The sequence below is a fragment of the Toxoplasma gondii genome, chromosome XII (assembly GCF_000006565.2).
Source record: "Toxoplasma gondii ME49 chromosome XII, whole genome shotgun sequence".
Taxonomy (NCBI): Eukaryota; Apicomplexa; class Conoidasida; order Eucoccidiorida; family Sarcocystidae; genus Toxoplasma; species Toxoplasma gondii.
Window position 1 is genome coordinate 985,284 of NC_031480.1, and position 22,005 is coordinate 1,007,288.

At 50.5% G+C, this 22,005-nt stretch overlaps 3 protein-coding genes across 3 annotated transcripts; 1 reads left to right on the forward strand and 2 right to left on the reverse strand.

The window, feature by feature from the left end:
* Window positions 1–1,435: 1,435 nt before the first annotated feature.
* Window positions 1,436–3,904, forward strand: TGME49_219300 (ran binding protein). The gene has a single exon (XM_002370653.2). It carries the CDS (start codon window positions 2,026–2,028, stop codon window positions 3,127–3,129), a length of 1,104 nt encoding a protein of 367 aa, XP_002370694.1. The 5' UTR covers window positions 1,436–2,025; the 3' UTR covers window positions 3,130–3,904.
* A 527-nt stretch (window positions 3,905–4,431) lies between these two features.
* Window positions 4,432–11,368, reverse strand: TGME49_219290 (F-actin-capping protein subunit beta, putative). The gene is made up of 10 exons (XM_002370652.2): window positions 10,593–11,368; window positions 10,135–10,211; window positions 9,326–9,456; window positions 9,068–9,130; window positions 8,741–8,826; window positions 7,765–7,851; window positions 7,119–7,213; window positions 6,634–6,777; window positions 6,233–6,271; window positions 4,432–5,899 (listed from the first exon to the last, which is right to left on the reverse strand). Exons 1-10 carry the CDS (start codon window positions 10,708–10,710, stop codon window positions 5,750–5,752), a joined length of 990 nt encoding a protein of 329 aa, XP_002370693.1. The 5' UTR covers window positions 10,711–11,368; the 3' UTR covers window positions 4,432–5,749.
* Window positions 11,369–12,541: 1,173 nt separating this feature from the next.
* Window positions 12,542–20,523, reverse strand: ALP1 (actin like protein ALP1). Its single transcript, XM_002370651.2, has 11 exons — window positions 19,191–20,523; window positions 18,617–18,834; window positions 17,753–17,937; window positions 17,209–17,279; window positions 16,549–16,664; window positions 16,112–16,166; window positions 15,385–15,460; window positions 14,878–14,989; window positions 14,615–14,700; window positions 13,788–13,986; window positions 12,542–13,041 (listed from the first exon to the last, which is right to left on the reverse strand). Exons 1-11 carry the CDS (start codon window positions 19,291–19,293, stop codon window positions 13,018–13,020), a joined length of 1,245 nt encoding a protein of 414 aa, XP_002370692.1. The 5' UTR covers window positions 19,294–20,523; the 3' UTR covers window positions 12,542–13,017.
* Window positions 20,524–22,005: the final 1,482 nt, after the last annotated feature.

The window sequence follows — 22,005 nt, forward strand, 5'->3', positions numbered from 1 at the left end:
GGGAAGCGGAGATCCAGGTGGCGTTACTGGTTCTTTTTCTTCCAGCTTTTTCAGTAGCCCATTAGAGGGTTGCGAACTGCAGACCCATTTTTAGCTGCGTTGTCGAGGCGGAAGACGATTCGCGGTTGTCATGTGACGCCCGTGAACGCGAGGCTTCTTGCGAGGGCGGAGCGCGCCTTTGTGTTTTTCCTCCTTGATATGGACATTAGCTGCCAAATCAACGACGCCTACAAAGGTGCATGAAGACGTGACTCACTCACTTTTAATTCGAAATGTCAGCTTTGAAAAGGATGGCATGATAACTTCTTTCTCTCTTTTTCTCGGGCACCCAGGCACCCTTCGTCTGCAGTGTCCATGCCGTTCCTCTTTTGGAAATGGCCTCCCGTCTTAAAGCAGCACACAGGGAAAGTCTAGCCACGAAATCACTGCATCTAAAGTGCGAACTGTAGACTAGTCATACATTATATATATATATATATATATATATATATATAACAACATGTATATGTGCTTGCGTGAATGTATCTGCTGAACCACTTGTGTGAAGCTGTACATCCTTGAGTGTGCCAATGCATCGATTCATCTCCTCGTTTGAAACGGTGTATGCACTTGTGCGTCAGGGTATCTAGCCATTTACTTGTATGGCCGTGTATCTATGTATCTATGTATGTGTGGGTATGCTTGAATGCAGGGGCTTAGGTTTTCAGAAGGGTAGGTGTGGAGTTTCTTCCGTCGGGAGAGGCGAAAGAGCCTTCAGTGAAGGAGGCGAGGGATGTTCTTCCGATTTCAAACGAAGAAGAAAGAACTCTCTGATCACCATAAAAGTCCAGCTTTCTTTGTCATCTGAAGATGGAAGCAGCTTTAGGCGCGCCTTGGCACACAGTATCTCCTTTTAATGGGAAGAGACCTGAAACTAATGTCCATCCATGAGGGTCGTGATTCAATTGGACAGTTTCAGTACGTCTTTGACTACTGAAGTGTTCGTTCTGTATGCCCGCTGGGGAGAATCAGGAAAGCATGGCCGAGCTCTCTTCCGTCCCTCTCAGCCGTCCCCATGTCCGTAATTGTTTGCACCAGGAACTGGACCTGAGTCTCCAGTAGACGCTGAAATCTGAGGCGAGAGAACAGTACGCGCAGATCTGCAGGCTCTGTCTGCTTGGCAGTTCCAACCCCGCAATGACTGAAGCTGCACTTCCTGTTACACACTACTCAGAAATAAATCGTTCGCTTCTTCTTCTGCGTACATCCAGCACGTCCTGTATACATTTTTTATGGGGCTGTCGATTTCGGGGCTCCTGGATACGGCTTATACTCGAGCACTGCGAGACAGCAGGAGAAAAGACTGTGGTGCGCCGCCTCTGCAAGTTTCAAGCTGGGTTTTGTGCTTCTAACGCGCCTCGCGAAAAGAAGACTCTGTCAAATATTTTATTCGAAAGGACAAGCTCCCGCGGCTTTTTCTCCTGGACGAACGGAGTTTCCGAACCGTTGGCGCGCTCCTTTGCTCGCGTCGGGGCCCCGGTTCCTCGTTTTCTCGTTCTCTGCCCTCCGTCTTCGGTGCATCTTTACGCCTTTCTTCTGTCAAGAGACTATACTGTGCCGCAGAGGTCTTGTCTTCAACGGTGCATGTCTTTCCGCTCGGGCGATGCGCTTCAGCGCGTCACACAAACGAGGACTTTCGTCTCTCGGCGCCTCTCCCATTCCTCCTCGTGAATCAAAACAGTCTCGCCCGTCCATCTGTCTCTCCTCTCTCTGACAGCTGCCGTCCTCTTCACCCTCTCTGCGTCACCTTCTCTCTTTTTCTCTCCGTAGTCTCCTTTGGCTCCTTCGTCTCCTTAGTCTCCTTCGTCTCCTTAGTCTCGTCTCCTTTGTCTCTTTTTGCCTGTCTTCTTCGTCTTCGATCCCGCTCCTCCGCTCCCCTTCTCTCGTCTCTGTTTCCTCTCTTCTGCTTCCTCGCTTCTTCTTCCTTCCTCGGTGTCTCTCCTCTGCGCGACCTGGCCATCTCCCATCCCCCCCCCCCATCCCCCCATGTACGGACAGGTGGGCGGCGGGCCTCCCGCAGGGTCTGCGGACTTCTTCCCCGGACTCTTCGGCGAGGCTGTCTCCGAGGCGCCGGGCGCCTTCCGCGGCGGCCCGCCGAGTCTCCGTGGAGCCCGAGGCGGTCGCGGTCGGGGCGCGGGCCCGCCGGCGCTCGCGGGTCGCGTGAGGAAGGAGGGGGACTGGGAGTGTGAAGACCCTGCCTGTCGGAACGTGAACTTTTCCAAGCGCACGCGCTGCAACCGCTGCGGAAGGAGCAGACCGAAGACAGGCGACCCTCTGAAAGACATTCCGAACCTCGGCGGCCCGCCGGGGCTCTTCAAGCACGGCGACTGGCCTTGCGCCCACTGCGGGAACGTGAACTGGGCGCGGAGGAGCACTTGCAACATCTGCAACGCCCCGCGAGCCAACAACCAAGACGAGCCGCGAATGGGGCGCGGCGGCGGTCACTTCGACCTCCAAGACCCTGCAGATCGAAACAGGCATGACTCCGACGACGAGGACTTCGACGAATTCGGGCGCCGAAAGCGAAAACACGTCGCGCACAGTTCCAGTGGCGGCCTGGGCGCAGTCGCCCCGACGGGTCAGGCTCCGAGCGCGGCAGCCGCGGCGGACCCGACGGACGCGGAGACAGTTGGCGCCCAACGAGCCGGTGGTGGAGCCTTCGGCCCGGAGACTCTTGGGGACGCGGCGCCAGAGACGCCGGAGGGCGGCGGAGCCCACGCAGCGGCGGCCGCGGCCCCGGAGAGTCTGGAGACAGGGTCGGGTGCGGGAGGCGCGCGCGGAGCGTTCGGAAGCGGAAATGGATTCGAAGGAGACACCGTCGGAGTGAAACTGGTGTTCCCGCCCGCGCCAAAGATCCGTCTTGTCTCCTCGTCTTCTGAGAGCGAGGCCAGCCGGAGCCCAAGCCGGTCGCGGCGCGGCCACAGGAGCCGAAGCCGCAGCCGAAGCGCAAGCAACGGCCGGAGACGGCGGAGACGCAGCAGCAGCCGCGAAAACAGAAGAGCGAGAAGAGAGAGAGACAGAGAACGAGACAGGCGGTCGCGGTCGCGGAGCCCGCGTGGCCATGGAGGCTCCAGTAGCTCGAGAAGGTGAAGGCCGTCGAGCATTTGCAACGGGGGCAACTAGGAAAAGGCAGAGAACGAGAAGAGCGAAACAGGTGGAAGACGTGAGAAAGACATCGACAGAGTAGAAACGCGAAGGATTCCGAGTCTGTCGACTGCAACTCCGACACGCAGAGAGGAATGCCTCCTCCGTCAGTCTGACGCTGTTGTGACAGATGTTCTTCTGCAGCTACGGAAGAGGAGACAAAAGGTCCTGTTGCCTTCGCTGCATGCAAAAGCCTCCCCCAGTGTTAAGGCTCTTCTCCGCGCTCGCGCTGCCCGTGGGGGAGGCTCGGGAGTTCAGCTGAATCCAGGGCTGGAACGGAAGAAGTTGTCGCGAGTCTGCCCTGGCGACGGCGCCTCCACTCCCCTAGATCTTTTGCAGGTTGTGCGTACACCGTGGAAAGGCCGCAGAAACCGAAGTCCTTTTCGTTCGAAAAACGCGACGGGTCTCGTTTCGGTCCGTTGTCTCCAACTGGAAGCGTACTTGTGGCTTCGGTTGCTTGGTGCATCTCTTCTTTGGAAAATCGCTCGTTCCTCTTGATGCAGACAGCGCGGTCTCTTGTCGCTTTGATGGCCGGGCCGAAAGCTGAGTCCGGAGACCGCATGCAAACTTTTGGGAAACACATTGAGATCTCCCCTTGGCTTTCTTCACCCTTTTCACAAACTTCCTCTCGCGTCCGCCGGGGAACGAACTGTAGAGAGACGCCACAGTCTAATGCGATGAGAGTATAATCGTTGTACACATCTTCATCCCAGGGTAAATGCAGATATAGACTGCCCGTATATATATTTATATATTTATCTGTATGTATTTTTAAGGAGAGAGGTTCAGGTGCGGTGTCTGAATGCGTAAGTAGGTAGAGGTAGCGTAATATGATGAGAGGAAGTTTTCCAGTAATAAGAGAAAGAGTGATTTGTTGATGCGCTTGAGGAAAACAAATCTGAGTAGTTACACCTCTGCACACGAACATGGCGTTTTCGTGGCAGAGGCGTAGGTGGTTCTAGCAAAGCGTCGCAAACAATGATTTTCTTTGGAGGAACGTCAAGGCCGGTGAGTCTCAGCAGACTCAAACACGCCAGGCAATGCCTCCCGCGTCAACTACGGCATTCACACAACCACATTCACATTGAAAAAGTGCGTATATATATATAAATATATATATATATATATGTATATAGTGCAAGCATGCTACTTGTGTCTTTACATACAGGGACCCTATCTATATCTCTTTCTGCTTCCGTCTCCATATATATATATATATATATATATATATAAATACGAATTCTACAGCTTAGGGATTGACAGTGTTGGGAGGAAAAGGGTGGCTTGCAAGCAGACTCGCGTGAGAAGTCAGCGGGTAACATCGGGGAGGCCCATGTGCATGCATTTTCAAAACAGCGAGTGTTTCCGATTCGAAGGGCATTGCCGCCTTGTGTGGCCGTGGATCGGCCTAAAAAACTGTGGAGACCCCCCGTGAGCGAAGAACCTCTCCAGAAGCGCGTCCTTCAGACACTCGAAAGGAAAAATCTTGAAACAATTGTTCCCTGAAAAAGGTTCTTACAACTGAAAAACGCCCAGGTCCCCTGATGAAACCACACAACGCTCAAAATCCAACAAGACAAACCTATATATATACATATATATTTGTATATATGTATATGCACATATATATTGGCCTTCGCATACATGCGCAGATGTGTGCATGTAAAGAGAAGATACACATATGCGTTGGTAAAGATGTGTGTGTACCTCGACGCACATGCATGCATATGCTTGTTTGTGCGCAAGAAGCCAATAGTGGGATCCGACGAGTAGAGCGGCAGTGTTTAGTCTCGCCAGCGAGAACTTCGCAGCGAAAACTCCCGACGGTAACTCAGAGAGCCTGTGTCTTCTGGATGTACAGCGGAGCGGCCGTTCCTCTTTGAGTGGATTTCACAGGCAGGGCCGCAGCAGTCTTCGGAGAGGCGTCAAACAACGGAGGTCACCTCACTCACTCTTCGTCCGAGAGAAAGAAGAGAAGATAAAGGTTAAAAGACATTTTTTGGCAAGTGTGTACCTCGAGGTGGACTCCTGCTTTGCACCTTGACGATCTTTGTTGGCCGGATCCACGTTCTCCCCACTTCCATCCCTTCCATCCCACCGGGTCTGCCCTCGGCTGTATGTACACACTCATCTGCAGACACACATTTGTCTGTCTGTATGTGTATCTGCGCACAGAAGTATACGCACATATCTGTGCATGTGTATTTCTGCGAGTGACGGCAAGGTCGAAGTCGCGTGAATGGGGGAACTTTTGTCTCTTTCGTGGCAGCGTCGCAGTTTTTTTTTTGCAGACAACGGGTTTTTGGCCTTGCGTCAGCGCTTCGAGACAACAGTCTGGACGCAGCGCGCTGCAATGGCAAATGCGGAGTGGAAGCCGCTCTCTCTAGCCGGCTCGACTCCTCGCTTTTCGGCGGCTGCTGGAAACTCATCGAAGACGGCGACATCTCTCACTTTCTCTGAGTGCCTTTCTCCTTCGCCCACCTCTGCGTTCGTTTTCTCTCTTCTGTGTCTTCGCTGTCTCTCTTTTTGCACCGACTATTTCTTTCTCCTTGTCTCCGTCGCCTTCTCAATTGTCGCTTCCCGACCTCGGTCGCAGAAAGGACCTCGAGCCCCGCACACTGCGCCCGCCAGGACTGCCTGGGCCTCCGCCGCTCCCGCGCGACAACAGACTCAGCGAAGAACTCAACTCGCTGAAAAATGCTGCTTTTTTTGGCTCCTGAATCGAAGAGAAGAAAGAAACAGAAAACTTGGGGAGGACCGAGAGCAGACGCAGAGTAAACCGGGAAGAAAGGAACGGCGAGGGAAGAAAGAGAAAGAACGAGGGAGAGGAAACATGAGAGAGAAAGGAAAAAGAGAGAGAAAAACAGGAGAGGAGACAAGATAGTTTCACCGTTTTCTCTGCGATGCCTCTCTTTGGGGATTTTCACCGGGGACAGTTGATCTTGAGTTTTCGCGCTGAATCGTCTTCTCCCTCGGACGCGCGTGTGTCTCTTCTGTCTCCTTTCCCTTCTCGTTCGTTTCTGCTGTCTCCACCTTCCTGTCTCTGTACCTTCGTGTTGTGTCTCGTTCGAATCATGCCGTCAAGAATCTGGAAACGCAGCAAAACACAGAAACTCAGATCCAGGAAAAAGAGACGTTAGAATGCCTAGCAGATACACTGGAGAATGTGCGTTCGTCTACGCTTCGCTTGCGTCCGCATGTCGCTACACACTCTTTCACGTATCTCTAAGCGCATGCACTTGCATACTCATTTCCACGCATATATATATATATATATATGCATGTATGTATGTATGTGAACATAGAAGAGCACATGCGCGAAGTTCCATGATTGGTTTTTTCTGCATGCGTGTAGAAGCATCTCCGCATGCACACAGACCCAGAACGACACGCTGCAGACGTCCGAAAACCTGCAGAGAGTACGCTTGTGAGAGCGACAAGAGTCTTTACCGAGTAGGCTTTCGCGAAGTAGTTTCTCTCAATAGCGGTGCGCATGCGGTCTTCCATGGCTTCGATCATCGGGCCGATCACGCCAATGTGGGGAGGCACCTCGGGGCCAGTGAGGAGGTCCGTCACCTTCTGAGACTGTTCGCTCTGAAAAAGGATGAGACTCACGAGAGACCAGGTGCAGAGACGGAGCGAGGAGACGCAGAGAGAAGAATGCAGAGACACAGAGGGAGAAGGATACGCGTAACTGAGAAAATCGGATATCGAGCCAGAGAGAAGGACTCGCGGACGAAGAAAAACAAATGCAGATGATTCTGAGTTCCGGGTGTACCACGTGGAAGCCGGAGGTTGTGTAGGCCAAGTACAGACAACCGTGGAGCTGGAGAGACGAACTGTAGAGAAGGTAAGGCCTCACTTTCCTGTTTGCTTCTCATTCTTCATGCCGGCTTTGTACGGAGGATATGGTAACTTCTTTGTACCAAACTTACTGTTCGAGTGAGCATCGCACCGGCGTAGAAATTTGCCTCAGCGTTCTCTGGCGGGTCCACGTCGACCATCACGGTTGACGTGAGACGATAGTGCACTAAAAACAAGGATTCACACGCATGCAGTCGCTTTCAAAAAAATGTTTTCAACACTCTTCGTATACACACCGAGAGAAACTCACATGCATATACACAGAGACGCACGGAGATAGACAGGCAAATAAATATACATCTAGACATATATATATATATATATATATGTATATATGTATATATGTATATATATGTATATATGTATGTATGTAGTGTGTGTATGTTTGTGGCTCGTCTGTTGAATCGTAAGACAGCGTGCATGCACATGCATAGAGCTCTGCGTCCTTTCGCACCTGCATGAGCGAGGCAATCATCCATGACTTTTATAATCCAAGCTGCGAGTTCTCTGCCACACCGAAGGAGCCTCACAGACCAGCAAAAGTGAGATGCGACCATGCAAGATGAAGGCATGACTCAAATGGATGTGTCTTGCTGGAAATAGGCGAGGAGAGAACGAGAAGGCAGGAGACAAGGCTGTAGAGCAAGACAGAGGAGACAGAAATGGAGAGAAAGTCAGATGAAAAGGACAGAGTGCAGAAATGAGAGAAACGTTTACCGTTGCTGGTTGACTGGGTGACTTCCACCACATGCACAGACTCCCAGCACCCACGAGGGCCATCGCCGCTGACGCCGCCATCCAAGGCTGAGAAACGAACTCACAGTTTGTTTCAAAGCGATTTCCACCAGCGTGTTTTCCACCTTTCTCTTCTCTGTTTATCTCTGTCGAGCTTTCTCGTTCTTGTCTCCACAGGCATCTAAGTCTCGCTCTGTATCTCCACGTCTACCTAGCTGCACATGCTTGGAGGTGTGTCTGTTGCCCTCTCTCTGTCTGTGTCTACGCCTCCGGCAATCTGTCTGTCGCTCTCTGCTTTCGCTCACTCCCCCTCCCCCGCTGTGCTCCGTCCTTCGGTTTCTGGACGCATCCCTCCGCTCCAGTCTAGCTCTGTCTCCAACTACTTCTCTCTGTAACTCATGTGGAGTGTCTGCGTACAGAGACATTGACCCACACGCGCAGGTGAAGCCAGAAGAGAGGACAAATGCGGAGTAACACACTCGGGGCAGCGAGGAGGGAGCGACAGGGGAAGAAGACGAAGAGAGCGACAGGGGAAGAAGACGAAGAGAGCGACAGGGGAAGAAGACGAAGAGAGCGACAGGGGAAGAAGACGAAGAGAGCGACAGGGGAAGAAGAGGAAGAGAGCGACAGGGGAAGAAGAGGAAGAGAGCGACTGGGGAAGAAGAGGAAGAGTGCGACAGACTGGAAGGGAGAAAGAGCGAAAGAGAGAGACGGACGCATTCGCGTCCAAACCCCCTTGCGAGACAGAGAAGATGGAGCGGTACGAGAGGCAACACCGGAGGCGACGAAGGAAGCAGCCAAGAGCAGTCGAAAGGAAGTAAGAGATGCGCCAGTTTTTCGGGGACCGTGAACACGATATACACATGAATCCAAACATCTCGAAAATCGAGATAAACTCTTCGCAGGCAGAGGCAGATCTCCTCCGCTGTATGAGTATACACAGAGAGACATGTTTTACCGTGTCGAACGAGGAAAGCTCCTGCAAAGCCGTCCTCACTGGGCAGAGACCAGAGGTAGACGGAGGAAACGCCTCCTTCATAGTATCTGCGACGACAGCAAGGCAGAAGCATTCAAAGGCGTTTGACGAGAAACCGAAAAAAAGAGAAAGGAAAATTTGTGGAACGACGCGCCCGCGTCGCCTGTTCTCCCGCTCAACGGCTTGTGAGTAGTCTGACCGGCCTACTTTTTACAACGGTTTTCCTCTTTCGAAGAACTTGCGTCTCATTCTCTGCGGCGGCTCGCTCTGCTGTCGATGGAGATCGTTTTCGTGTCGACGTCAACTCACGCGCGTCTGTAGGAGTCAAAAATGCGGTTGTAGGTCGTCTCCAGATTCCTCAGATTGTCTGCTCTGAGGACATACTCAAGCGCAGCAGACGAGGAGGCATCCGCACAGAGAAGACCCAGCCAGCAACATGGACAGGAGAGCAGGAAAGCAAGAGAAGGAGACCTTGACACTCACGTGGAAAGCAAAGAAGCGGAGAGACGTGGAAAAGCGGTCGACCAACACCCGAGAAGAGAAACTCAAGGTCGGACGAAGACTCACGGCTTAATCCGGCGCTGAGGAACTGCGCCCAACACAGAAACGTCGTTTCCTTCGATGTACGCGTTCGTCCACGGCGACCGAAAGGACGAACCGTGTTGGTTGTAAATGCAGGCAATGAAAAACTTGCGTGCCTAGGAAAACACACAGAGGTCCAAGAGCCACACACACATGCACTTTTTCACTCAAGCAAATGCATGCAAATACACATACGCATATAGATACAGAAATGTACACATACATGTGCAGCCATACGCGGCATCTGCATATATATATATATATATATATAATTGTGTGCATGAGTGTACGCGTATCTACATGCATGCGTATACATACATATATATATATATATATATATGTATATATATGTATATATATATATGTATATATGTATATATATATAAATATATATACATGCATTTTCTGATCTTGTTTGTGTCGGGGTTTCCTCCATCGACAGCCACAGATATGTTTGGAGGAAAAGTTCTCCGCGGGCACTTAAACGGGAGAGAATCTCTTTTCATCTTCATCAAAATCCTTTGAACGTTCACTGAGGAAGCCTGCAAGAGGAGCACAGGCCAGGCGAGCGAATGTGGGTGAGCATCACCAAAGAAAGCGAGTGGAACTCAAAAGGGAGACTTTCAACCACCGTCCACTCAGATGTTGGAGGGACGCATGCCTCCCTGCATGCGAAAGAGGAGTCAGTCACAGAAAGGCGGAAATGTGTGCAGAGCGTTCACAGGTGGAGCAGCGCGAGAAGAAAAATAAGGAAAAATCAGTACCTGGAGAGTTGTGCGCAGCAAGGCTCTCACCTCTGAGTCGAAGCAGAGACGAAGTCTCCGGTCTACGCGAGTGAGCAATTGGATACTGAGATCCGGGCACAAATGTTCTGAGGGAAAGAAGGAAAGGGGAAGAAGAGAAGGAGAAAATAGCAGGCAAGCAAAACGCGAAAAACGAAGAAGACGAGGTCGACGGTGGAGAGCCCCGGGAAAACACGGGAGAAAGCGACGAGGGATCTGGAGAGAGGAAGGACGTTGAGAGACAAGAAGAGAGAGACAGTGGAGACCCCGAAAACGAGGAGCATCACGGACTCTTGAAAGAAATCGAAGACAGAAGAAAAGCACACAGAAGCGAAAGGAAGACGCGTGAGAACGCGAGGGAAAGTGGAGAAGACGGGAGAGAAAAGCAGGACAGGAGTGGCTCGAGACCGAAAACGGGGCGAGCGAAGAAAGAAAAAATCAGAGAGAGAAAACCTTTTTCGTAGTCTTACGGACTCCCGCCACAGTTCGGTCGATGAGCTTCGGAGGCATGCGACGCGTCAAGCTGACGGCGGCGATCCAACTCTCTTCCATCGCTGCCGGGACCGGCGAATTTCCTGTCGCAAACATCTTTGGAAAACCATGCGATTTCTCGACAAACCTGGCGCTCCGCAGCGGCTTCTCACCTCCCTTGTTCCAGGTGCTCCGTTCGTCTTTCTTCCTCTGCAACCTCTCTTTTCTCCGGGGCGCGCGCCCCTGGCATCGTCTGGCCGCCTCCTGTCTCTCTGTCTCTGGAGGCTCCAAAGAGAGGCGCAGCGCGCGTCCAGGTGAGAAGAAGAAGAGAAAGCCGGAGAAGGATAAGAAGGCGAGAAGGAAGGCAAGACAGAGAGGAAGTAAGAGAGGACAGACGAGAAGGAGAAGAGGGGGAAGAAGGAAAAGAAAGAGAAGACAAAGAGGAAGCAGAAGAAGACGGAGAAGAAGGAGAAGAAAAGTAGGAAACGGATCTACCTTGGCCAGCTTTCCTCCTCCGAAGCGGCGACCTCGGCGACAGCAGGGGAAACGAGTGAAGTGCTTCCAGAGGCAGAGAGACCCGAAGCGAAGGAAGAAAGGAAAAGAAAAAAGAACCAGAGACAATAAGGGAACTCACATTTTTAGTGAGAAGTCTCGGCACCAACACGAACCGCTGTCGCCTCGTTGGAACGCGAGGCACGCGACAGGGCGGCAAGCGAGAGGAGATGTTGCTAGAGAAACGAACAGAGAAAATGGTAACCGAGAGAAGAGAAAGAAGGAAAGAAGAAACACGGAAAAGCGCAGAACGGTCTCGTTGCTTAGACAAGTCTGCGTAAGAAATTGACGGCTGCATCTACACACACCTCGGCGGAACTGAGTTCCACGAGCGCATGCAGTAGTCCTTCTTTGTCGGCGATTCACGATGAGAGAGAACAGTGACTGAGAGGAACAGTCGTTGAATGAAGAGCGGAAAAACAGGTGAAAACAGCCAGAAAAGGGAAAGCAAAAGGATGGTCGTCTGGTGTACATACACCTCGTTTCTCGGCGCGGTCTTCTCCTCTGTTTCGCGCGCCCTTGCGCTGTCGCAGATCAACCAGCGAAGCGAGAAAACGGCACTCGGCAACCGCACAAGCCTCTTGTGTTTTTGGAGTTTTTTCTTTTTCTCTTGGTTTTCTCTCGGCTGAAAAATCCGAAAGACGACCCATGCAGCGCATGTCCTTGGCGTGAAACTGCGCGAGGGCGGAAATTGTCTACGTCGCTCGCGAAGAAAGAAAAAAGGAAATCAACGCTGAGATGTACAGCGATACATATGCAGACACTCAAATATATGTGTATACATATATATATATATATATCTTGATAGAGAAGTAGATGCAGATACCCACACGCGCATATTTTACGCGGATGTAATATTGTACACTATATAAATTTACATATGCACGTATATATATATATATATATATATATATATATCGGCATCGAGAGACAGGTTGGTAAGAGGGAACCTCCTTTTTTCTACTGAGTAGATTTTTCTTCGTGTCAAAGATCTGAAAACCTCTCTTGTCGACGGAGAAGAAACGCGGACAATTGCTTTCGCTGAAGGCGAACAGATAGTGTCGACACACGGACTCCGTTTTTTTTTGTGTGCATCCAAATTCTCCCAGATGCTGAAAAAAGCGTTCTCAGAGAGGCTACCTCGACGAGACAGGTACAACATTCTTTGAAGTACAAAAATCAATTTTATTCAAATATTCTCAATTTTTTACTTCAATATATATATATATATATATATATATATACGTGGCTACGTGCACCTGTATGTGTATGTATATTTGTTTCTTTACTGAGATTTGAGTGCGTGAAGTGCATGCATGTGCCTCGCTATCGAAGTGTGTGAAGCTGAGTGGAGTTGTCTTTTTAGCGCAGTGGTGGCGACACAAAGCGCGAACAGAGGGCCTTCAACAGACGGAGAAGCTTCCACTTTCTCCCCCAGATGGATCGCGACGTCTCTGTTTCCATGTTTTCCTCAGAAACGTCGTCTTCCTGCAGAGAAAACTCGAAACTGCCGCGAGACGCTTCGAAGTTTCCGCAACATGTTTCGGAAGTCACTTGTTGCACTGTCACCTCAACGCGGTTGTCCGAACCTCCCAGCCACTGGCTCTTTTCTGCGCTTTGTCGCGCCACCCTGCCTTTTGTGAATCTTTTTTTTTGAGGCCAACGCATGCACTTTATTATTCGACGGCCCCGCACGCATTTGCCTTCTTGCATGCACTATCTCTCTCGGGGCTCATCACGGCTTCTGACAGTCGCCTCTCTTCCTGTCTTGTTTTTTGTCGCCGGACGCTCGCGTTTCTCCGCCGCCGGAAGCTCTTGCGAGTGGTGAACTTCCTCACGAAGTTGTGGGGCGGAGAAACCTGTCTCGTAACCTTACGAAGTGATGCGGAATGCCGCCTGAACGAGTCGCATGCAGCAAACACACAAAGTACAGGACGAGGCCTTTGGAGGCGCGCGCTTGAGAACACGAGGGCGACGGGGCTCCCGAAATGCAGGCATCAGACGGAGACCCGCCAAATGCCGAAGAACAACTCAGTATAAAAAACATGAAATGCTTGTGTGTCTGCTCCACTAAATATACAAGACGCAATGGATATATCCACGGCAACGCGTTCCAGAATTATTTCCACACACATTCATATTTACATATATATATAGAGAGAGAGAGCGTTTGAGTGTAGACTTGTGGGTGTTTGTTTGCACATCAGCATTCACTGGGGCGCCGAGAAAAGAGAACTTTGGAAAAAGCAAGCTTCCCCATTCTTGAGGCATCCGATCTCTGCTCCGATGGCAGCTGGAAAAGGAGTGCAGAGCAGTCCACAGAAAAGTCAAGAGCGACAGCCCACTTGACCCCACACACACACACATATGGTTCTCGTAGGTAGACCGGAAGGCTCTCGCGACGGCAGAACGCGAGAACTGAGGAAGGAGTCGCGCATCCCGCGAGGACAGCCCAGAGGAAAGCAGAAAAAAAAGCGAACGACCGCCTTGGAAGGCAAGGAAACGGCCTCCTCCGGTGAGAGAGAGATCACGGCATGCAGAGCAGCCACGGAAGCCTCTCAGACCAGCAAGGGCAGAGAAGCCGACGAAAGGCGGGGACTGCGCGTCAGTTGTTTTGAAGAGTGACTTGCGAGAGAACTCACCTTCTTGGCTACGATTTTCATTCCGATTTCTTCCCACTCTTGACGAGTGATCCAAATGTGATCTTGCAGCGGACGCATTTCCGGTTGGCAATAGAGACGCGCGCCTTGCCAGACCAAGCTGCCTCGCGACGGATGACTCAACACATGTACATGTGGACGAGCCTGAGGAGGCGCTGTGTTCTTCAGCTCTTGCTCCAGTCTTGAAAACAAACAACTCGCCAAAACGCGGAAACAGCTTTCGAAGCTCTCGACCCACGGACACACATGTATGTAAATACACATACATATATATATATATACATATATACATATATATATATACATATATACATATACATATATATATACATATATATATGTATACATATGTATATGTCGGTAGGTAGAAGACTGTGAAGCGAAGAGGAACGTTTGAGAGACAAGAGAGGCAGATGTATGCACGCACACACACAAGTCTGTCAGGACTCTTCACATCTGTCCTAGATATCTGGACACACCTCCCTATACGCATATGAGCATGCGCACAGAGACACATACACATATATATACATATATATACATATATATATATATATATACATACATATATATGTATATATATATGTGCATGCATAAACATCCTGGAAAGAGTGTGCATAGACAGTCAGGTGCAGGGAGAGGTCGATGTAGATAGCTGTCGAGGCAAATGTAGATGCATGCATGTAGAGGTAGATAGATTTCGACGTTGGTAGGCTGCGAGCATACGTTTTGAGCGTATTTGTTTCTGCATCGCATGCATTTGACACATCAATTTTCTGCGTTGCATGCGAGGAAGTCGGGAAGCTCACCGCTCCGGAAATCCAGGGAACATGGATGAGCCGCCGCTGAGGACGATGCTACCGATGAGGCTCTTTCTGCTTTCGATTGGACATGCCTGAGAAAGACAGAGAACGTCGAAGCGTGGAAGAATTCCCTCACAGAAGGCGAAAGCAGAGGCGCAACACGGAGAGAAGGCGAGGCGGAAAGACAGGACGCGAAAGAAAACGAGAGGCGGCAGAGCAGGAAGTGGACGCGCGAAGCGGACGAGCTCCGCAAAAGGAATCGAACTTACCATGATGGATGACCAGACCAGTTCGATCAAAGACGGACTGTCTCGGCCGCAGAGCTGAGGATTGAAAAGCGCCTCTGGAGGGTAAAAGCGCTCCGGGCCCAGCGTGATTTCTCTAAAAAAGTTGGAAAAAAACAAAGAAAAGTTATCTCCTCGTGTTCCTCCCTTCGAACCTTCCTCGTCTCCCGTTCTCTCTGTCTCTTCTTTTTTCTTCCCCTATTTTTCTCTCTTCGACTTCTCTCTCTCCTCCGTTTCCCTCCTTCTTCCTCTTCCACGGATACTCCTCTCCTGGGGTGCTCGTTCCTCCTCTTCTCTCTCCCGCGGTCCTCCCATTTCTGCTGTCGAAGAGCCCTCCTCTCTCTGCCTCTGTCTCCTCGCGTTTCTCCCTTTTCGGTTTACGCTTCGTCCCGCGCGACTCTCCACCTCCGCGTTCCACGTGCTCCGCGCTTTTCCTCTTGTTCTCTTTTCTTCTCTTTCTCCTCCCTTTTTCACCTCCTCTTTTTTGCTCACGTAGTGATGCCGTCGCGCAGTGTGAGGCCGTCCGGAAGGTGGTAAGTCTTCTCCAAATCGTCTCGGTTCTGATCCTCTGACAAACGACGTCCAACGAAACAAAGTCCAGCTTCTCAGAAAGAAAATGAAGCACACTTAACCTACCCCCTTGTCAAATTTGCCAGCCTACACATGCGCACCTCAAAACTCTCTTTCATACGCATACACGCATGCATGCATACATACTCACATACACCTGTACATACATATATATATATATATATATATATACATATATGTATATATATATATATGTACCCGCTTTGCAAACAGATGTAGGACTTCATGAAACGGTTAGCCCAATGCGAAGAATTTCTTCTGGAAATTTGATTTTCTGCGAGAAAAAGACAGTTCTTTAATCGGCAAGAAGCGACGCAAGTGGTTTATCTCCCGGAGGCGAGTCTCAGCGAACTTGAGGACTTCGCAAGACCCGACCGAAGTAGAAACGAAAAATCATAGAGAAACTGGAAAAGAGACGAGTGCACGTGAGGAGGGCCGAGAAAAAAAGAAGAAAAATGTCCCCAACGCCGACGGCGCGGGGCCTTGCCTCGAAGAGCATTTCTGAACTGTTTGTCGAAGAAGAGGGTGAAAAGTGAATGGAGAAAAGGTGAGAAATGAAACGCATGGAGTTGGACGCGTGCTTTGAAAAAGATGGCAAACGACGGCTTGGTCAGTTCTCTCTTCTCACCCGATGGATTCAAGGAACAGAAGCAGAGGGTCTCCTTGATGACACGCACATGTTCCTGTAACAGCGAGAAGCAAACGTCAGAGAAATGAAGATGTCCAAGTTGACAAAAAGTCTGCTACAAAGAGAAACAGCATCTTGATAGAACACTGTGAATACGAAACGAACGATACACATGGAAGCGTATGGCTGTTCGATGCCTTTTTCGATATGATTGGGTCGTTCAAGAAACAGAAGAAACAAACACCCTGAACGCATGCAGTGTGACCACGCAGAATCTCTTCTCCTTTACTTCAGCTCTGCGTCGTTCGAGGGGAACGTTCTCCATCGCCGTTTCTTCAGCGACGACACAGAGAGAGAAGCAAACACGGCATTTCCTTTCTTCGAAAAACGAGCCTGAACAGCACCGTCCCCACAGTCCCCACTTTCCTTCTCCTCACGTAGTCATCTCGAGTTGTCATCGGATAGCCCATGTCGCACAAAATCTTCTGGAGATACATCTGCAACTCTTGGCCGCCGAAGTCGCTTCGCTTCACAGACGCCTTCTCGAGGTAGCCTGAAGAAAACGTAAGCACGAGAAAAAAGTAGGCGAGAAATTAAAATGTGCTAAACACCTCCCGAGGTGCATAGCACCACAACCATATCCATATATATATATATAAATATATATATATATAAATATAAAGATATATGTATATATACAAATATATATTTATATGTATATACTTGTGTTAATACAGCCGTCTGTACATCTGGTAGTACGTCTGTGTTCACTGATGTATCTGGAAATGCACGACTGTATGTAGGAAACGGGGAGAGAGCCGTGGATGCTAAGGGAGACGTCGAACAGTCACGGACGCACATGAGAGGACGCAGAGAGCTCGCAACCATTTTCTGAACCGAGAGGAGAGATTTGACCTTCGCCAGCTCTGAATGGCGTACCTCTCAAAACAAATCTCTGCCTTCGAATATGCATTCCTGCTTTCTTTGCGATTCCCCATGTCATCACTCCCAGATTCTGCCCTCCCCTCTGCTTCTTATGGCGTTCTGCCTCGAGGTTTCCACTTTTCTCTGCTCTTCGCTGTCGTTTCCCCTCTCACCATCGAAGACGGGGACACACTGAGTGATGCCTTCGCCGATGTCCAGCACAAAACCTGTCGCCCGGCCTGTTCTGTGCATCCACCGCAGCAGAGAACGAACGACGAAAGCAGTGCAGAAGCCGAGAGGCTCCGGAGACCAAGAACCGCAGGGAGATGGAAGTCGAGGATTGGGGGGCTTTGAAACTCACACGCATCCCCACTCGTTCGTAGACGCGCGAGAACATCCATAACGAGACACAATTGCGTATACGTAGAGACGTGTGTGCATGCGGAAGAGTATGTACACTGGGTGAGGGTAAGGACCATCTTTTTACAGGCCGATATCGACGCACAGACTTCGAACGTTGGAGGACATCTCTAGGAAGATTCCCCTCGATCTTTGCTTTTCATTCAGGGAAGAAGTTGAGAAAGACGTCGCGCAGACAACAGGAAGATGATCGAAGCAGGAATGCTGTCTCTCGCTAATCGCGCTTTTGTCTCCCTGTTCCCTCGAATTTTTCTCCGACTTCTGTCAGGCTTCGCTCGGTTTTTCGCGGGGACGTACCCATAGATGGCCATGAGGCCCGTGACGGAAATGTTCATTTCGGGAGCTCCGTAGGTTTCGAAAAACATTTCAGCCATTTTCTCTCGGTGGCGCTGCGAGCAGAGCGGCGGTTCCGTGACCAGCACTGCATGCTCGTTGGGCTGGACTCCCAGCATGTTGTACGTTGCGTTCCACACTTCTTCCATCTGCAGAGAAAATGGTTTTCAAGTCTTTCTGAAAGTTCACAGGCCCGCCAAACACCTGCGAGGCTAGACGGAGCAAAGTGCAAGGAGAGGCAGGAAAAGAGCAGAACGGAGGACGGCGCACATGCACTTCCCTCTCCTGACGAAGAGTATCGAAAGAGATATCTACACACATACATATACCCGTACATGCAGGTATGTGCGTTTTCTGACGCCGAGGTTTATGCAAAAAATGTGGAACAAAAACACATATGCAGTTGGGCTTGGCATTTACATACACACAGAGAGAGATGGATTTTCCTGCGTTTGCAAATGAAGACAGACGCACGGGTCTTGCTGGAGATCTGGAGACAGTTCTCCATCTCCATTGATTTTATTGTCAAATGATCTCAAGAGAATAGATGGGAATCCATGATTCAACGAGAAAACACACTCAACGCTTCGTCGACCCTTTCTTCGCAGGTCGGCACCTGCCCCCTCCCACGGGGGCGTAGCCACATGCAGATCTTATCTCTTCATATACATGCATGCATGTATATACGCATGTAAATGGATCTATGTACACACATATACATATACATATATATATATATATCGTATATCGATGTACAAGCGTATATACATGTATGTTTGTATGTAATATATGTGTATGTGCATCTGAACGGAGATGTTCGAGACATACGTCAACCCAGTTGTCGATGTGCCCGTGGTCGATGGGGTAAGTGAAACTCAAGTGATGGCGATTGGCAATTGCCTCCTCGCCAACGAAAACGGCGCCACTGCCGTCTCCGTCTCCCTTGGCAGCGTAAAGGTCGACGAAGCGCCGACGCGGACGGCCCACGATCGTTGGAAAAACTGCGGAAGGTTCTTCTTGCGAAGCGAGTCCCGCCTTCATGTAGCCTACAGAACCACAGTCCATCCTGGCCGCCCCTGAGGTCTGAAACGATGTGCTCGCTCCAAGGAAGCAGCGACTGTATAGAACGATTCGTGTGCTGTTATACGCATATACACGAGAGGAGAGACAGAAACGCATGCAGACTTGCAGCATATATCCATATCCACAGACATGCAGACATATAGATGCACAAGACAACGGCACACAGATACACTACTTATACCTATATAATAAATAGATACACAGAGATTTCTATGTGTCCAGTGTGTGCAAGTAAAGAACCTGCACGAGGGAAGTCGGGGGTGGGTCGTGGCATGTATTTTTGGAGAAGTCGAGACGACGAATTGCTTGAGAGACAGACCTGATCCGTTGTCGATAATGACGGCGGGAGGCGCGTCGTAGAACCCAGCACCGTCTCCGGGCATGCCTCCCGTTGCGAGCTCCTCCGTTTCGTATTCCGCCATTTTCGAAGATCGGAAGCGAGAGAAGAAGCGGCTTCCCAGGTTTGTTCCAAGCCAACCTGCCAGAGGATGGACCTGCAGGCTGCTTTAGTCGGTTCACTGCTTCACGCGCAACAGACAGTCTGGCGCGAAAAAAAACTTTCAAACAACCGGATATGTGAAAACGGAGCCCGTCTTCGGTTTCTCTCCAAGGGCGTTTTTTCTCACCCAGAATCTCACGACGGCGGCGACAAAAGAATCAAATCTGTGTGGCCGCTGCAGTCTTCAAACGTCGCATATCGCACCCTCACGTCGCGTCAGTGTACGTCCAGCTGGAGAAGCAGCACCGATCGAGGACCCACCGTGGAGAAGCGGTCGACCGCGGCAGCTGAACACTTCCCTGCGGGGAACGAATGAGGGAGCGAAACGGGGAGAAAAGAGAAGGCACACAAGGAGGAGAGATGTGAACCTCTGGAGGAAGCGAGGCTCCCATCAACAGCGAAAATCAGCGTACGGAAAGGCGGTAAGAAACCTCCAGTTGGCTGATGTGTCGGCAGGAACGGCAGTGACAGGGTGCAGGGAAAACGAAAAAAGCATGGAAACCAGCAGCGAGGATTTCTCTGTTCCTTCAAACCCCGCGAAAACAGAAGAAGAAAGGCGTCCAGCGACGGACGCGAACTTGGCAGCGGAACTCGGACTGCGACGGCGCCAACGACGGGTTCACGGGATCCGCTGTTAACCGAATTTGGACGCGGCAGTTGAAGAGGGGATAGCAAGGAGAAAAACTGGCAAAACGGAGAGGAAAAAAAAGGAGGGCCTGATATTGATTAACTGCTCTGGAGAGTCGCCGGAAAAGCAAAGCTAGAGAAAAGGCAGGGGGTGCAGCGGAAAGTGAGTCAGTGCGGTACGCAGTGGCAAGCGCAGGCAACGAGGTCCACGAGAAGCTTGAAGATGGCCTTTTCGTAGAGGAAACGCCACGGAAACGACAGATAAACAGCCCTTCAAGAAACAGCGAGACTGGACAGCTACCTCTGCTCCGCGAATGCGCGGCCAAGCGTTAGAGTCGCCGAGACGGGAAACGCAGTGGTAGAGAGACAGACGGGAGAAAACGTCAAAATGCAGCTCTCCTGAACTGCCGAAAAGGGAGAAAAGTCGCGCGGCCAAACGTTTGCTTTAAAGCGGCGGGAAACGGCAGCTTGAGAGACTCGAAGGCTCCGCGGCCAGTCTCGTTTCGCTGGAAGGGTTGGAAAAGCTGTGCATTCAGAGTTGTAACAATGCATGCACAGGAAATCGCTGCTGAGCACGAAGCATCCCAGCTGGCTGCCCCGCCGAACGAGCGACCTGGTTGGCAAACCGAAAGGCTTGTTCGCGAAAAGCCGGTGCCCACTCGTGTAGGTGAAATGCGATATCCCTATCCACTCCAGCGCTTCTCGCTCTTCTGCCGGGAATACCTACAGAGAATGACCAGCTCTTAACAGTTCCGTACCGCCACTAGACTGGAGCATTTGTGTTCCGGCGCTCGACCCGGCTGGGAGCGGCTGTAAGCCATCGCAAGGAACGGCGTTAGACGGGCATGCGGAGGGTAGAAGAGGTGGGAACATTTTTTGAAAGTCCAGCCGTTAGACGACTCTGGCCTGAAACCCTTCGGATACATCGAAAGTAATTAGCACAATAGTTGGATGGACGCATCTTGGAGCAAAATCAGATTCACTAGTCGCAGCGCATTTTGAACCGCCGGTGGGTTGGAGGAAACTCACTGGCAGAATTTGAGACTCTCGTCATAAAGCCTAGGGGGAGAATGGGGGCCGAAAAATGTTGGATGTTGCTTCACTGCCTCGTGCTACGTGAGACACATTTGTGCAAGAAGCATATTCTCGATTGTCGGCAGCGTAGGCTTGTCGAGAACAGGCTGAACACGGTCACGTCAACACGAGGTGAGTGGTCTATACAACCGGTCATTTGGGAAGCAAACTGTGGCAGGTACGTGATTTTAATAAAAGACGATCCTGGAGAAAACACAGACGACTCCGGCACAGAGGCTGGCGGTAACCCTACCAGACAACACAACTCAACATGCATTAAACACTGAGGCAACCAGCGTTGGCCTTATTCAAGTTAAGTATGAAAGGTTTTCACTTAATGTAGCTCTTCCCACTTCCACTATGATGCCTCGCCACTGTTTATGTCCAATAATGGTGGTGGGAATACGTCGTTTTGCAAAAAAATTAGAAAAGCGCAGTATTATGACAACTATCCTCTAGTAGCCACTATCGAGTGGATCCATGTGCTCCAACAGACTACTAGTTTAAATCAAGAATGTCTGTGTTTACCAAATTAACACTTTCACACAGGAGTCCGTGAAAAAGATACGCCATCTGATTCCAGTAAACTAAACATTCGGCTCTAGGGATTCGGCTCCGCGGGTAAGCCTCAGGATGGCATATCTCTCTGGTGTGCTCCACTAAGTCGACTTTGGGGGGTAAAAATAAGTTCTCTGTTCCACTGCTTCCATCCTGGTGAGATAAAAGTGAATTACGAAGATTCCGACGTTTGTATGAACTGTCACACCGGACAGCTTAAGTCACTCCAGCTTCCCCCAACTGACGCTTTCCCGGTTTGTCTGCCGTCTCTGCGGACGCTGTTGCAGCGACAGTTATTTTGGGGGCGAATATGAAGCATTTTTTAGCTTTGGTTCACACTGTAGGCGATAGTAAGAGTGTCAGCGTCTATCAGTTT